General features: G+C 39.8%; 1 protein-coding gene across 6 annotated transcripts in view; it reads left to right on the top strand.

Moving 5' to 3' along the window:
* Window positions 1–17686, top strand: part of LOC134636073 (protein turtle homolog B-like) — a 151287-nt gene that overhangs the window by 94362 nt on the left and 39239 nt on the right. For all 6 annotated transcript variants that reach the window (XM_063485858.1, XM_063485855.1, XM_063485856.1 and 3 more), the window contains exons 14-17: window positions 1335–1561; window positions 9721–9805; window positions 12752–12916; window positions 15993–16038. In XM_063485858.1, the coding sequence (XP_063341928.1) occupies window positions 1335–1561; window positions 9721–9805; window positions 12752–12916; window positions 15993–16038 (523 nt within the window). The remainder of the gene's footprint in view (window positions 1–1334; window positions 1562–9720; window positions 9806–12751; window positions 12917–15992; window positions 16039–17686) is intronic.

The following is a 17686-nucleotide window of genomic DNA, read 5'->3' as shown; positions in this document are numbered from 1 at the left end:
TAATCGAAACACAGTCAGGATTAGTTTTGTGTCGTTACACCAATACATAGAACTAACTTCTAGTATCTCATAGACTTGAAGGGTTAAACCAACAGTCACCAGCTCAGTGGTTCATTTGCTGACCTTTGTTAAGAAATGTTCACTTTTAAACTTTTTAAATATAAATGACAATCAGTTTATAGTGACGTCTTTGGAAAAAGTAGAACTAATAGATATGTTGGAAACATCTTTAGTTAATTATTCACGCTTTTACCACCGAAGTTAGTGAATGAGTTTGAAAGCATGGATGTAAATATTTTAACGAATAAATTGGTAGGTCAAAATGTTTACAAATGCTGGTTACATTTTCATATGTAAGCTGCAATTCTAAATAACATTCATTTGATCGGATGTAAAGCCTTTACTTTATTTTTCACCTGATCATATGAGCGTACGAGGCACTCAAATTAAGAGAGATAATAAACACAAAATTTCAAAGATTATGATCTATGAAAAAGGAATAGTCTGTTAGATTTGCCAAATGTTCCACAATCAGATGTTTGCTAACTTGCTAGTTTTGTGTCTTTAAAAGTTTTGTAAAATGAACAGAGTGAACTGTTATTAGTGCAGCTGTGGATCAGGTAGTAGGTCACCTAGTAGGTCTTCCAATTGAAAGTGAATTGATCCCCGGCTCCTGCAATCCAGGTTTCAAAGTATCCTTGAGCAGAACCGTATTACCCCCAGGTCATCCGCTGGAGTGTGAGTGGTTAAAGTAGGTATAGATAAATTGACAATTGAATAGAAAAGTGCTGTATAACTACCAGTCTAGTTTAGTTCTTTCTTGTTTACGATTAACCACTTCATAAATTCAAGTCAAAAACTTTACGTCTTAGGTGGTACAACAAAAGTTACTTTTAACCCAGATTAACTTAAAATAAAATAAAAACAAAATGTATGGATTTACATTAATGCTAAAAGATAATCTGACTCAAAAAAATTCCTCTGTAATGTATGCAGTGCAACCGCTCAAAGGCCCAATAGCAGTTTAGCAAGGCTGGATTAAATTTAGCATACCTTAAAGATGAAAATGTTATAACGGTGCTAGCAAAAAATGCTAAGTTGTGACTGACATATACGCTACCAGAATAAAATGCTTATAAATGTGATGTATGTGGTGGCTTTGATATAATGCATCACCATTATTGTTACATCTATAGTCACAGTTAGATTTAAATGTGTAGTGTCAGTGTGTAGAGGGGAGCTGATTCACTTTTATCATGCCGATGGACACTTGCTACTTGCTCAAGATAACTGAATCTTTAACAGACATTTTCAACTCTAAAATGCTCTTCCAGTATTTCCTACAAGTACCCCTGAACCATTGGTGCTGCTTACCCCACCACGGTGCCTCACAGCCAATCGCACGCAGCAGGGAGTCCTGCTCACCTGGATTCCGCCTGCCAATCACACAGCACCTATCCAGCATTATGTCATGGAGTTTCGCCTGGGGGAGCGATGGGAGGTCTTGGACGACAGCATTCCTGCAGGGGAGACAGAGTTGGTTGCCCGAGATCTCATCCAGGTAAAAGCCTGAATACAAAATGGAAGTTTAAAACCAGACTTACGTCTTTCCAAGCTAAGAGGTTGTTTGAGACATGGAGGAAGGTTAAAGACCTTAACCTCCTAGGACCTGGCGTCCACATATGGGGGCATCACATTTTGGGTTGTCTTGACCACAGTACTAAATTTTGCTCTTTCAGATGGCTTTCAAAGGAGCCATATTGCTCAAACGGGAACAATTGTTCTTTCTCATTTTGTTTTTGTACTCAGGAAAAATGCTGCTGTGTTCAGACACCAAATAAAGAGTTTTGCACATCATTACTCAATTGTGACTTTATAGTGTTCTATAGAACACTATAAAGTCACAATTGCAAAGAGAAATTAAAAATGCATGCCATGAAAGAGTTCGGGTCTTAGGAGGTTAAAGTATTGTTTTATAGCACAGCAGTTATTCACCAACACCAACAAGAAATATTCTCCAGCATATCTCAGAGACCTCACAGTACAGCTTGGGATTTTTAGTGTTTCCAAAAGCAAAATGGGATGTATAGCCTTGAGATATCAATGAGATATCAATGTAATCTTTTGAGGAAACCAGCTCCTATTTCAATTTCATTGACTAGTAATTTTCATCATAGTTTTGCTGACAAAAACAAGACGATAACTAAATAAAAACAAATGCACAAGGACAAAAATGATGATGAAAGGCACTGACACTTTCATCAACAAATAAAAACAAGATGAAAATATTCTGAAGAGACAAGATCCAATCACAAGTAATTAACTGTGGAGAAAGGTGGAACGAGCTTGCAAGTGATCCAATCAGAAGTAGTCTCCTCGTACAGTAAGGTTTGATCTGCTGCTGAGAAACAGGGCGGGAGAGGACTTTCAGCTGGCTCCCATGCTTCCTGTTTCACATAAAAAACAAACAAAACATTAACGCTTGAGAGGAAGAGAAGAGTAGACATGTGGAGACATTTCATGTTCGATGTTAAGGTAAATAAGATGCTTTTATATATATATATATACAGTTAAGCCCATAATTATTCATACCCCTGCCAAATTTTGACTTAAAGTTACTTTTGTTCAACCAGTAAGTTCTTTTTTGAGCAGAAATGACACAGGTGTCTCCCCAAAGATAATAAGACGATGTACAAGAGGCATCATTGTGGAAAAAAATATTTCTCAGGTTTTATTTATATTTTAGCAAAAAGTATCATGTCCAGAATTATTCATACCCTTCTCAAATAATCAATAGAAAAGCCTTTATTTGCTATTACAGCAATCAAACGCTTCCTATAATTGCAGACCAGCTTTTTGCATGTCTCCACAGGCATTTTTGCCCATTCATCTTTAGCAATGAGCTCCAAATCTTTCAGGTTGGAGGGTCTTCTTGCCATCACCCTGATCTTTAGCTCCCTCCACAGATTCTCAATTGGATTCAAGTCAGGACTCTGGCTAGGCCACTGCAAAACGTTAATGTTGTTGTCTGCTAACCATTTCTTCACCACGTTTGCTGTATGTTTTGGGTCATTGTCGTGCTAAAATGTCCACTGGTTCCCAAGGCCAAGTTTTTCTGCAGACTGCCTGATGTTGTTGTTGAGAATCTTCATGTATTGCTCTTTTTTCATGGTGCTGTTTACTGTGATTAGGTTCCCTGGTCCATTGGCTAAAAAACACCCCCAAAGCATTAGGTTCCCACCACCACGTTTGACAGTGGGGATGGTGTTCTGTGGGTTGAAGGCTTCTCCTTTTTTATGCCAAATGAAGGCAACATCATTGTGACCAAATAATTAAATTTTTGTTTCATCTGACCATAACACTGAAGACCAGAAACCTTCTTCTTTGTCCAGATGAGCATTTGCAAAGGCCAAATGAGCTTTTGCATGCCTTAGAAGTGCCTGGAGAAGTGGCGTTTTCCTTGATCTGCATCCGTGGAACCCAACAGTGTCCGTTGGACTGTCTGCCTTGAGACATTGCCACCAACAGAGCCCAGATTCACCAGAATGGCCTTGGTGGTGATCCTTGGATTCTTTTTCACCTCTCTCACTATCCTCCTGGCCAGCACAGGTGTCACTTTTGGCTTCCGACAACGTCCTCTGAGATTTTCCACAGTGCGGAACATCTTGTATTTTTTAATAATACTTTGCACTGTAGCCACTGGAACTTGAAAACATTTGGATATGGCCTTGTAGCCCATTCCTCACTTGTGAGCAGCCACAATGCTCAGCTACAGGTCCTCACTGAGTTCCTTTGTCTTAGCCATGACTGTCCACAAACCACCTGCAGAGAGCTGCTGTTTTTCACCTGTTGAGTTGAGTAAAACAGCTATTTCCAATTAATCAGGGTAATTAGGATGCTTTAGAACAGCTTTGACTATTTGGAATGGTATGGAACTTTGGATTTTCCCAGAGACTGTGACAGTTTGTAAAGGGTATGAATAATTCTGGACATGATACTTTTTGCTCAAATGTAAATAAAAGCTGAGAAATATTTTTTTCCACAATGATGCGTCTTGTACATCATCTTATTATCTTTTGTGAGACGCCTGTGTCATTTCCAGTCAAAAAATAACTTGCTAGTTGAATAAAAGTAACTTTAAGTCAAAATTTGGCAGGGGTATGAATAATTATGGGCTTAACTGTATATATATATATATATATATGTATGTATTAGTCTAATATAATCTTATGATCTTATGATCAAACTATGCTAAAAATAAAAGAATTGAATTACCTAAATTATGACTAAATAATTGAATCTCAACAAAAAAAAATTATATTATATTTTTTGAGACATTATTTTCTATTTATGTCTGTTATTTAGGTTTCCATTTTGCTTTTGTTCTTCTCTGATATTTGAAGCTTTTGTCTAGTCAGAACTAAGATTTTTGTTTATTATTTATACCTATGTTAATTTTTTTTAAATACCTCATATCATCATGAAGGATTAAAAAGGGACCTTTAAGCTTGACAGAGCTGAGAAACACATCCAATGAAAAAAATAACTGTAATAGAATTTTTTTCCACAATGCCCAGCAACAGGGTGGTGAGACAGTAGCCTTCTCAGACTAGGCTTCACACTTTCCTTTTTGACAAAGCTCATAGTTAGGACTGGATCAAGTAATCCTGAACCATCCCTTAGTTAGGTTGCTATAGGCCTATGTTGCCAGGGTGGCTTCTGAAGATCCCTTGTCATAGTGCTGTCATAGCCAGCTTGGTTGTCATAGTAACAACACAGGTATGCACAGCTGACTTGGCTCGCTATCTGTCTGTGCAAGTTTTACTGTGGGGTAAACGTAAATTGTCTTTTTCCTTAGTTCATTTGGCACACACACGCACACACACACACACACGCACATGCTTCTACCTATGTGGGTATGTAAGGGTCATGCATGAGCATGAAAATAATAAGAATGGAATACACTGTGTCATTATAATTTATTAATTTGTGCTTTTTAATAGAACACAGTACATTTCCTAGAGACATTATAACAAATGGTATATCACTGTTGATGTATGAGCTCTGGCATGTTGCTTTTTTCGCAGCATTTCAACTCTTCTGCCTGTCTGCTAATACTCCTGCCACGACACTTTCAAACGTCTTTCTTTAATCTAACCACCACTTCCAGCTCCATGCAGATGCTTTTATCTCTACTTCCATTGCACAGCAAACACCCACACATACTCTTCTCTCCAGCTCTCAGTCTCACAGATGCACACATCACACCTAGCTTGTGTAACTTTTCGGTTGGAAATTCACTGCATTTTTTAGGTCATGGGACCAGAATGGAAGCTCTCTTTGGTTCCTCACATATGTGTGTATGTTTTAAAGTGGACATTTGCTGCACCGCAACTAAATCCTCAATCTGTTCTCACAACTGAGCTGACAACTCAGTGCACTGCATATTTATGTGCTAATAACTGGCTTGTAAATAATTAACTAGACGGCTGTTAGAACACTGCAGCTGATCTTGATGAAACTTTGTAAATGGTTAATAAACACTGTGCAGTGCGTCTGTGCACATGATTGGATGGGCTGGTGTAATGTTGTAGCTGATCGAGTAGACCGTCTCGTGTTACAGTCACAATTTAGTGTTTTTATACACCAAAAGTACTTGGCCTTCTAAACCAGTGGCTAACACCATCTACCAGGAGCGGTGCAAATTAAGCGAGCAAACAAGTAGAATTTATGAGATATGCAAATAATCTGCAGACACAGCAGCAGCTTCTAAAAATAAAAATGAAAACATTGGTTTTGCAGCACAGATTCAGCAGAAGCTTTCAGTCAGAGAATAAAAGTTTCAGTTATTACAAAATCAAAGGTCTAACCTGCTCAGAAAAGTCACATGGGTCAACGTGTGTTTCATAGAAAAGCTGTTTGCCCCCTTTGTGGCTTCCTCTTTCTTTCTTTGACACACTCGTCTTTTCAAAATGTTTTAATTCAGCCACATGAATGGTCTGCTGAGGTCATGCGAAAGCATTTCCAGCATCTCAAAAATCCAGACTTGGACTAGGCCATTCCAACTTCATACCATTGTTTGATATTATAATTTGTTTATATCTGAAACTTATATAGATATATTCATATATTGTAGCAACACTGAATTCTGACTGGTAGCCTACATTTATTCCACTTACATGGTTAGAGCTTTTATGTTTTCACAATTTTTTTCTATGTGTTTTACTAATTTCTCTAACATCAACAATTTTGGGAAAATATTGCATGCTGTCTGTAGTCCTGAAACATGAAAAACAATGAGAAATCTGAATCTGATTCAGGTGAGTATTTGATGAATATCATGTACATTTTTGTTGGTGTGAAATATGATGTGAAACTTTATGCCTATTATATCTAAGGAAGAGCTTTTTAAATCCCTGTGTGACTTCTTGAGAATAGCAAGAGGACAAAAAGAAGGGTTGAAAGAAGGTTTGTTGTAGCATGCACTAGTTACTTCTTCGAGTTGGTGGATATGGTTTCCTACAACAAATTAAAAGGCATATGTTCTGATAATGCTGATTCAGAAGAAAAAAATCTGTCCCTTCAACTACATTCTTTTCTCTCCGATGCCAACTGCTTACAGCAATTATTCTGAGCGCAAAATATAGGTTAAGGAACCACTATTCAGCAGTAGTTCACCAATGCTCCAGTAGCCCATAAAAGACTACAAAGGTTCCGTTCACACTGCAGGCGAAAGCGCTTCAAATCTGACTTTTTTGACCCTATGCGACCCATATCCGATCATGGTATGACAGTGTGAACGGCACAAATCCGATATTTTCAAATCCGATCTGGGTCACTCTCGTATGTGGTCCTGAGTCCGATACATATCTGATGTTTTAGAAAGCGACTGCTGTTTGAATGATCATGTCGCATTAAATCCGTCTTTTACGTCACTGACACAAGACAGACGCCAATTATCAGCGCCAGAGAAGCGCCGGAGAAGACATCGTGAACGCTTCCTGGCCATCCCGTGTAGATGTCAGTGAAACTGTTGGGAAGACAACGTTGGAGAAACGTGAACATTTTATTTGTCCTGTATAATCTGCAGATTCTGACAGAAATCTGCAACTATCCTTTGAAGCACCGCTCCTCTCTAAAACAGCAATAAGGATAATTATTAGGCCATATGTAAATAACAAAATAACTTTATAACTTCAATCAAAATTGGGAAACGTAAAGTCCGAAGTCTTTATATTAACAGCCATCAGTCAAACAATACTGTTTGCTCTGGGTCTAAACAGAGCGCGTTGTGTGTGACGTCTTCTTTTGCGCATGCGGGTCGCTTTGAGCGTTCACACTAGAGCGCGTTTGCTGTCACATTTTATTTGTAGTGTGAACAACCAGACAAAAAAATCGGATTTGATCAAAAAGTCGGAATTGAGCATTAAGACCTGCAGTGTGAACGTAGCCAAAGTCACAGAGGAACCCAGGATACATGGGAAGCAACTTGGGGTCTCACAGAGAGCAAACATTAATGTTCATGAGTACAGTTTCAGGAGTACTCTGAACAACAGTGATGTGTATGACAAGGATAAATTAATAAAAGAACATAGGTGCAACTAACTAAAGATCATGTGAACAAACCAGAAAGCTGATAGAAAATGGATGAGATTAAAGTAAAAGTCTTTAGTTTAAAATGACAGGTGTTTCTCAGTACATAAGCCTTTCTGCCACAGAATGGTGAAAGATGACCAAAGAAAGTCAAAGTTCTAAATTTGAAATCCTGTTTTGTCCTGTCGTCCTCCTCTCACCCCCAACTAGTTACAGCAGATAGCTCCCTGAGCCTGGTTCTGCCGGGGGTTTCTTCCTGTTAAAGGAGAGTTTTTCATTCCTACTGTTGCCCACTGTCCATCCTAACAGGCTCAGGGGAGAGGTAGCAATCTGATGCAAGGTGAGGGGAGGAAGACAGGATAAAAGACATGCTGTGGAAGAGAGCCCGAGTTTAATAGTAACTAATGATTAAATGCAAAGTGGTGCATAAACACCTGATTCAGCCCTAACTATATGCTTTGTCAAAACATAAAGTTTTAAGCCTAACCTTGAAAGTAGAGAAGAGTCCGTGTCTCCCGAATCCAAACTGGGAGCTGGGTGCTGCTGTATTTTGGATCAACTGAAGGCTTTGCAAGAGGTTTTTAGGACATCCTGATAATAAGGAATTACAATAGTCCAGCTTAGAAGTAATAAAAACAGTAACTAGTTTTTCAGCGTTACTCTGAGACAGGATGTTTCTAATTTTAAAAATATTGTGCAAATGCAATAAGCATTGCAAAGAACGCAGTCCCACGTATTTGTTTAATATGCACATTGAAGAACATATCCTGGTTAAGGAAAACAACTCCATAATTTCTCATGTTGTTACTGTAGGCCAAGGTAATGCCATCCACAGTGGTTAGACACCATGTTTCTAAAATTTTTAGGACTGAGTACATTAACCTCAGTTTCAACTGAATTTAGAAGCAGAAAATTAGGGGTCATTCAGGTCTTTCTGTCTGGTGTTTGTTATCTGGCTTCTTGGTACTTGTCATCTGTGAATCTTAAATAGAAAGCACTAACGTATAGAAAAAAGTCATTAGATGAAAAGGTGAATGACGCAAGTTGTATAAAGTGCTTTGAGTACACAGGCAGAATTAAAAAGTGCTCTATGACAACTAGTTCATTTACCAAAACAAACACTGGCCTATAATAAGCTAAGATAGCTGGGTCAAGTGATGACTTTTAAAGTAATGATTTAACTACTCCCACCTTAAAGGCCTGTGGTACCTAGACGATTAATAGATATAGACTGATCATATTTAGGATTGAATCATTGATTAATGGTAGGACTTCTTGGAGCAGTCTTGAAGGGATGAGATCTAATAGACACTCTTCTGATTTGTTGCCTGATACTTTTACATAATAGGCCCTTCTTGTAGTCTCAAGTCTTAATCTTAGTCAATTTTAAATTTGAAAACAGAAAATCTGAATGAATCTGATGAAGTCAACAGAACTACATCATCTGCAAAAAGCAGAGATCCTATTCTGTAGTTCTCAAAGCGGACAGCCTCCTCACCGAGGCTATCTTGTGATCCTGTCCATGAATCAAGAACAGGATTGGAGACGAGGGGGAACCCTGAAAGATTCCGACACCCAATGAAAATGTGCTTGAATCTGTGACACGGATCCAGACACAGCTCTCACATTGGTTATATAACTTAATGGTCATGAAGTCTGGGTAAATGACTAAAAGTTTGAGTTTGTTCTGTAGCGTGACCAGGCTCAGGCTTAGAGATTTGGGTAAGCAGCTCCGACATCCAGAGGGATCTCGGAGTAGAGCTGCTGCTCCTGTGTGGCAAAAGAGCCAGCTTTGGATAAGTGGAAGATAATGGATAGTGGATGGATGGATGAATTGAATGGAATGTCCAGTACAAATGAAGAAACGTTGAAGAAGAGTAGGTCAAAATTCCTCTGATGAAATCATACGGAAAGCAGTTATTTCAAGTATCCTGCTAAAGGTGGATTTTGTTAAATAAATAATGACAGTATGCTCGTATATTGGAGTTTTGTTCATCTGAGTTCTATTTCCAAAGTTTCCAAAGCCTTGGACTGTTGTAGCTTGGTGGTCTTTGGAGATGCCAGTGGAATTTTACAGGTTCAGGCTTACTGAACATTTCTGATAACATAATCTCTTTCTTGTCTCAGGAGGCGTGGTATGAGTTCCGCGTCATGGCCATCATGGATGACATGATCAGCGAGCCTAGTAACGTAGTTGGAGTGTCCAGCACAGGTGAGGCATTAGATCATTTAAAATGTTAGAATTTCATTTGTGGCCATGACTGACAGATGAAATGTGAATATGTATATAGAGCTATTATGTGTAAGAACCCTACATTATCCAGTATGTATAGAAGAATAATGACTCAGAAGCTTAGAGAAGAAGAATGATAGATAAAGCTGCTCAGTGAGTTGCAACCCAACAACTAGCTGCAAACTGCATATTTAACCTCTGGCTAGCCTAACATCTCTGAGCTGAAGAGGGGTGGTAGATGTATTGCACACTCAGCAACACCAACTTTACATTTTACCCACTCAGCACTATTCATTTTAAGCTCGCTTTAACATGGACACTCCTTTGTAGCATCCTGAGGAGGATGACATCATCTTCCTGTCTGCTTCTCCACTGATTGTACTGGGTGGCTTCCTGATTTTAAAAAAAGCCAGCTTTTTTTGGCTGTAAAAAAAAAGACTGTGTTTGGGGTCTGAAATTAAACTATTCATATATGATGGCACTCCTCTACAGAGGTCACTGAGTACACTCCGTTTAGTAGGAACAGCTGCTGGTAACATTTATAGACCAGATTTTCACAGTGATCTCCTTGTTTTTGGAAGTACTCTGCTTCCCCCCTCTGGTAAAACTGGGAACCACTCTGTACAATGATCAAATGCTTCTGCTCATTTCTCTGTTGATATGGAATTTATTTGACTATGTTTTCCTTAAATTTTGTCCAACGTGATGTGGATACACTCTGTCCTTTCAAACATGACAAAGGTGATTTGGATAGTTGAACAGGGATTCACTGATTGGGTGTTCCTGCATTAACAATACTTTGTATTTTGCTAATCATACTTCACTGTAGCACATAAACGACTCTCACAAGTTCATAACAGAAGCTGACCCATTGTACCTCCTGGTTTCACTGAGAGATAACTGAACCAACTCCTTCAATAATAACTGAGGACAGTTGTAGAAATTTGTAAATCCACAACCAGAGATCATAGCTGCACAGCAGAAACATTGTCCTCTTTGTTGCATTGGCTGGCTTTTAATTATAGTAATGCCATCATTTTAATTACAGTTAAATATTAATTAGTATTATTATAACAGAGTTTTTGCTCACACAAACAAAAGCACAAGCTTCTTAGATGGACTCTATTATACAGCAGGACATATAATTTGTCAGGTAATTCAATTAAAATCTTCCGACAAGCACCAGCAACACAAGCATTGTAGAGGGGTTTTGTTATCCAAATTAGCAGCGTTGAGGCCTAGGCCAGCTATCAGCTACAGCTGCCTTTGTCGGCACACGTGTCAATCAAAGCGCCACATCCTTAAACTTAAGCCTTACCAGTATCCAGAGAGATGAATTATAAAGAAAATTAATCTGCTGTACAATAACTGTGAAGGGGGAACGCAGCTCTGTACGCTTTATAATGCAGCAAAATGTAAAACGTTAACATAGAGGTCTAATGGATTGACTCATTTTGGTGTCTGGCACTTCAACAGACTCTTACAGGTCTTGTTGGTCTGCTAGGTGGAGCCTCCATATATAAAAGGTGGATATAACTACTTTGGTTACCCATCTTGTGCAACTGAATGTCACCAACAAGTGCATCTAACTAAGAAACACTGTTAGAAGAAACCCTGCTTTGCCCTCTAGTTACTCTAATAGTTCAGAATTTATGAAATGACCAAAAGGAAACTAGCGAGCTTATTTTGCAACCAGAGGAGTTGCCCCCTGCTGGCCAGTAAAATGAATGTCTGTGTAAGGCACTTTGCTTACCTTTTCAGACTTTTCAGTGTGAGAGACAGCAGCAACCAGCTTCTTTACCTGAGAATGTTTCTTATACTGTAGAGTTTAAATATTTGTAACCATTTCTTCCTTCTTTCCTCTTCAACTTAATTCTGGCAAGTAACATTCTTCAATATTAGTAATAAATATAAACTAGTCTTCTTGTCCACATTTCATGAACTCACTGTCAAACTTTTACTTCCTGCCTGAAATTTTTATTAACATTTCGTGTTTTTTCAAACTCTGCATTTGATCTTCCTCTGCCCTCTGGCTCTGAACACATGAAACATTTATAGAATTGCAGTTTTTGGTTACAAAAAAACACACAAGGGATAACAACATATGTGATGGAGTTTCTCATCTACTTCCCACTCAGAAATGATTTAGGGAACTTCGGAAATGTAAGGAGCACTAATGTAAACCAATTGGACATTACTCATTACTGTGTAAAAATCAATCACACATTTCATACTAACAAAATTTATTTATACATTTTTTTCGACCCTGTACCCTGTTCAGCAGAGACTAAGCTAATTGAATTTCATCAGACACAAGATTTTCTTTTTTGTCTAAGCCAGTCTAACCACATTAAAAAGGTAGCAATCAATCAAAACAGTGCATGAATTACATTACCTTTTATGTAGTTCTGAATAGGAGGAAAAGTTAGCATTCTGCTTAGTCATTGTGACATGCACCCTGCAGAAGACATATGCAGCAGTAAAGGTCAGCTTGAATATATTTGAATTTTATTGGACAGGACAGAATGTTTTTGGAGGCTCTTCTACAGGAACACAGAAACGAGTGAACTCTGCATCTCTAATTTTGCAGATGAAGCTGTCAGAAAACAGCAGAAAGTCCTGGTTTAGTTTTAATCAAAGAGCAGGGACAATGTGCTCTTTACCAGTAAACTCACATCTGTGTGGTATATCTCATAGTAAATATCAGTCTCTGTTTTGGAGCCACAAATTGAATGCTGACTATAGCATTAATATAAAGGATGTCCATGTCAAAAGTTCAGTGAGCAAACAAAAATTGGCATATGTTCCTCTGCTAATGTGATGTTTCCTCACGGTCTGCATACCTGGAGTGTAGGGCTCTGTTTCTGTCATGAATTTGCTGTTCGACTTCATTATGCTTTTATCTCCCTCTCTCTTCCCCCTCAGATTTCTTTCCTCCTCCAGAGTTGGTGGAGGAGCGTGGACTGGCACGGCCTGTGGTGGCTGGTATTGTGGCCACCATCTGCTTCTTGGCAGCAGCTGTCCTTTTCAGTACCATGGCTGCCTGCTTTGTCAACAAGCAGCGGCGGAGAAAACTCAAGAGGAAAAGAGGTGAGGGGAAACTTGTTATATTTAATATATATATTTAACTTCCCACATTCACTAAGCCAGTCCTAAAAACCTGAAACATGTCAGCTGCTTAACCTGTGGAGGTTCTGCAGCAACCATTGTATCATCATGCATAAATATTCTGGATAGTACTTCTTATTCTTTGATTTTATTTTCCCATCTCGCTTGTTTTCTTTCCAATATTGTTTTATTTCTAATTTCTTCACATTCCTTTTTGCTACATGTTTATGCTCTTAACTAATCAAACATAAACAAAAGTGACTATGTTGGTGCATGTTTTATGTATATTAAAACATATGTTATTTGTTAAAAACTAAAGACAACAACAACATATAATTAAAAATTTTAATAATTATAGATTCTGAAAGTCAGAAAGCATCCATCCATCCATCTTCTGCTTATCCGTGGCCGGGTGGCGGGGGGGAGCAGCCTAAGCAGAGAGCCCAGACCTCCCCCTCCCCACCCACCACCTCCAGCTTGTCCGGGGAAACACCAAGGCGTTCCCGGGCCAGCTGAGAGATATAATCCCCTCAGCATGTCCTGGGTCTGCCCCGGGGCCTCCTCCCGGTGCGACACCATAAACACCTCACCCAGGAGGCATCCTTGTCAGATGCCCAAACCACCTTTTGACGTGGAGGAGCAGCGGCTCTACTCTGAGCCCCCCCTGGATGGCCAAACTCCTCACCCTGTCTCTAAGGGAGTGGCCCTAACCCTAACCCTTCGGAGAAACCTCATTTCTGCCGCTTGTATGTCATTCTTTCGGTCACTGCCCACAGCTTGTGACCATAGTTGAAGGTAGGGACGTATATTGACCAGTAAATTGAGAGCTTTGCTTTTATGCTTAGCTCTCACTTCACCTTGATGGACTGGTAAAGCTTCCTCAACACTGAAGCCGCAGCACCAATCTGTCTGTCGATCTCCCGCTCCCTTCTCCCGTCACTCGTGAACAAGATCCCAAGATACTTAAACTCCTCCACTTGGGGCAGAAACTCGTCCCAGGCCGGGAGTGGGCATTCCACTCTTTTCCGGCTTTAGATTTGGAGGTGCTGATTCTCATTCCTACCTCTTCAAACTCGGCAGCAAACCATTCCAGTGCAAGCTGGAGGCCATCACCTGATGAAGTCAACAGAACCACATCATCTGTGAAAAGCAGAGATAAGATTCAGAGACCACCCAAGTGAAAGCCTTCCTCCACTTGGCTATGCCTAGAAATTCTGTCCATAAAAATTACAAACAGAATCGGTGACAAATGGCAGCCCTGGTGCAGCCGACCACCCACCAGAAACGGGTTTGCCTTCTCAAAGTCCACAAAGCACATGTAGACTGGTTGGGCAAACTCCCATGCACCCTCAAGTATCCTCGAGAGGATAGAGAGCTGGTTCAGCGTACCACGACCAGGACGAAAACCGCATTGTTCGTCCTGTATCCGAGGTTCGACTAATGGACGGACTCTCCTTTCCAGCACCCTGGCATAGACTTTCTCACCCTCCGGTCCCCGTTCTTAAAGATAGGAACCACCGCCCCGGTCTGCCAATCCAGAGGTAACGCCCCTGTATAGGCATGTCAACCAAGACAGCCCTATAACATCCAGAGCCTTTAGGAACTCAGGGTGAACCTCATCCACCCCAGGGGCTCTGCCACCAAGGAGTTGTTTCACTGTCTCAATGACCTCGCCCCCGGAAATAGGTGAGTGTTTCCCCTCCCCAGACTCTGCTTCCTCCACGGAAGACGTACCAGTGGGATTAAGGAGGTCCTTGAAGTATTCCTTCCACTGTCCGACAATGTTCTCAGTCTAAGTCAGCAGCGCTCCACCTGCAATGTCATGTTGTTTATGCCAAATTCTGATCCATTCATCTGAATGTTGCAGCACAAATTCACTCATGGACCAGATAATGTTTTTCCAATCTTCTATTTTCCAATTTTGGTAAGCCTATTCAAATTGTAGCCTTAGTTTCCTGTTTTTAGCTGATAAGGTTGGCACCTGGTGTGGTCTCTGCTGCTATAACCCATCCACTTCAAGGTTTGATACGCTGAGTATGCAGAGATGTTCTTCTGCATACCTTGGTTGTAACACGATGGTATATGATCCCCTATGAGCAAGCACTTTGGCGACAGTGGGAAGGAAAAATTCCCTTTTAACAGCAAGAAACCTCCGGCAGAACCAGGCTCAGGGAGGGGCGGGGCCATCTGCCATGACCGGTTGGGGTGAGAGAAGGAAGACAGGATAAAGACATGTTGTGTTTACTCTCTGTAAACCCTAGAAATGGTTCTGTGAGAAAATCCCAGTAGATGGTAGTAGAGGTACCAACAACTATTCCACTTTCAAAGTAACTTAAATCAGCTTTCTTCCCCATTCAGATGCTTGGTTTGAACTTTAGCATTTATCATGTCTACATGCCTAAGTGCAAATCATTTTTGCCAAGTGACTGGCTAATTAGATATTTGCATGAGTGAGCAGTTGAACGGGTGTTCCTACATATAAACATTGCATTTTACAAAAAAACAAGGTTAGAACATCCTTTTAAGTTGTTAAAAGAGTAGTTTTTCATTGATTTGAATATATTTATGGAATTACGCATTATGTGTTGCTGTATTCATTTTTCTCTTTTTCGTGATCTGCTGCTTTACGCTGCCATCATAACCATCAAAAGCTAAAAGTGATAGATTCTTGGCTGCAGTCAGTCATTATATTTATGTTGATGTTTTTAAGCCTCTGTTGCATTTTACTGCTGTTCTGTCGCTCACGTTCAAATCCTGCTCCAAGCCCTGCAGCAGCCATGCTAATGTTGCCTTTGGTGAGTCTAGTTTTATAAGCCTTTTATGTAAATGTGTTGGGTCAGACACGTTTATCGTGAATGGCAAAATGATATTTTCCACATTATGAATCTTAATATTGAGGCTCGGCTGAAAATAAATAGGAATAAAAACAGCTCATTGGATTCCTTCAAATGACCTTCCCTTTATTTGTACAGCTTCTAAGTGAAGTGCTTGTTTTCTCCCTCCCCTACCAGTGTATTTACAGTTTACAGTGTTTTGTTTTTTGTTCCCTATCTTCCAGACCCCCCTCTTTCAATAACTCACTGCAGAAAAAGCCTGGAAACTCCGTAAGTACACCTGTGCCACACAAATGTATTGCTGTACTACACAACAACAACAACAACAACAAAACCTCACAAAACAAATTGATTTAACAAAGAAAATCAAATAGTAGTACACGTTATATTACTGTTTTAAATACAATGTAATATCTAATAAATTGTAAACTTTTAAATATCTAATAAATTGTGTGGAATAATATTAAGAAGGTTATCCACTATGGTAAATGGACCGGTTCTTATATAGCACTCTTCTACTCTATCTGAGCACTTAAAGCGCTTTACACAACTAATTAATTCACCCATTCACACAAGCACTGTTTCTAAGCTGTTAGTGCCTATCTAACATTCATACACAGTCACACTCCGATGGATGCATCAGAGAGCAACATGGGGTTAGTATCTTGCCCAAGGATATTTGGCATGCAGACTAGGGGGAAGCCAGGAATCAAACCACCAACCTTCCAATCAGTGGATGACCTGCTCTACCGCCTGAGCTACAGCCACCCTATCAGTGCATCCTGTACTAGCAGTAACATGTGTACTAAAAACTCTGACAGACATGAACATGTACTACAGGTACCTAAATGATGACTTCAAAGCATCACTGTTGACTGTCCATCTTAATTTTGAATATTTGTTATGTGTGTGTGTGTGTGTGTGTGTGTGTGTGTGTGTGTGTGTGTGTGTGTGTGTGTGTGTGTGTGTGTGTGTGTGTGTGTTCATTACTCCCTCAGAAAGCTGTTTTTTCTACATAAACTTCACTGTATTGACATCTTCTGTTGGTTCTTATATTACATTGTGAGAATCTTCAAACAGAACGTGAACAGGCTAGTTAGTGTCCTAGCTTTCCAATACTTACAGTAGAGTCATATTAGTTGAGGCAGGAACTCAACTACACCCTAATGCCCACTCTAAAAAAGACAGTTTGCCCCTTCATAACACCTGTAAAGGGCATGATTTAAATTTTTTTGTATTTGAACTTTATTAATTTAGGAGCATGATAAGTGGATTCAGACACAGCCGGCTGTAGTTGCTAACTGTTTGCTAAGCTTCACCCTAGCCACATGGAGTCTCTGAGCTGGACGTCTGGACTATTTGTGCTGTTGGTGGCTTTTGGAGCATTGTTGATCGAATACCTGACAAACAGCATGGCTTGCTCTGTGACACAGCCCATCCATGTTGTCTGTGCTACACTTTTGAAATTCAGTTTAGTGTGTTACTTAACACTCATTAGCAGGCTGTATGCCCCCTACAGTTTGAGGACACATGCAAAATGAGCTCCACAATCCAATGGATGACTTCATAGCAACTACATCTATCTTTTATATACAGTCTATGCTTCTACCAAAATTTCCTGAGGTGTCTGAAAGAGAATTGTGTTGTGTACCATTATCCAGCAGCACAGAGTGGAGGGAGTCCTCGTTCACAGCCCACCCTATTCACTGTAACTGCCTCCATGAGACTTTGTTAAACCAAAGGACAGATCCACAAGTTTAAGTGGCCAGAACCTTACAAACAATGTAAAAGCTGTACCGTGCACAAGTATTCATTTCTTTATATTTTGCTTATAAGGGGTCAGACTTTCTTGTAATATGTTTTAAAGTGGTAAACAATACAATACCAGGATGTCTTTTAAAGTCTTTCTTTGTACATT

This window comes from Pelmatolapia mariae, linkage group LG10_11, assembly GCF_036321145.2.
Source record: "Pelmatolapia mariae isolate MD_Pm_ZW linkage group LG10_11, Pm_UMD_F_2, whole genome shotgun sequence".
Lineage (NCBI taxonomy): Eukaryota > Metazoa > Chordata > Actinopteri > Cichliformes > Cichlidae > Pelmatolapia > Pelmatolapia mariae.
Note: the sequence above shows the minus strand (reverse complement) of the source record. Positions and strands in the feature narration are given on the sequence as shown.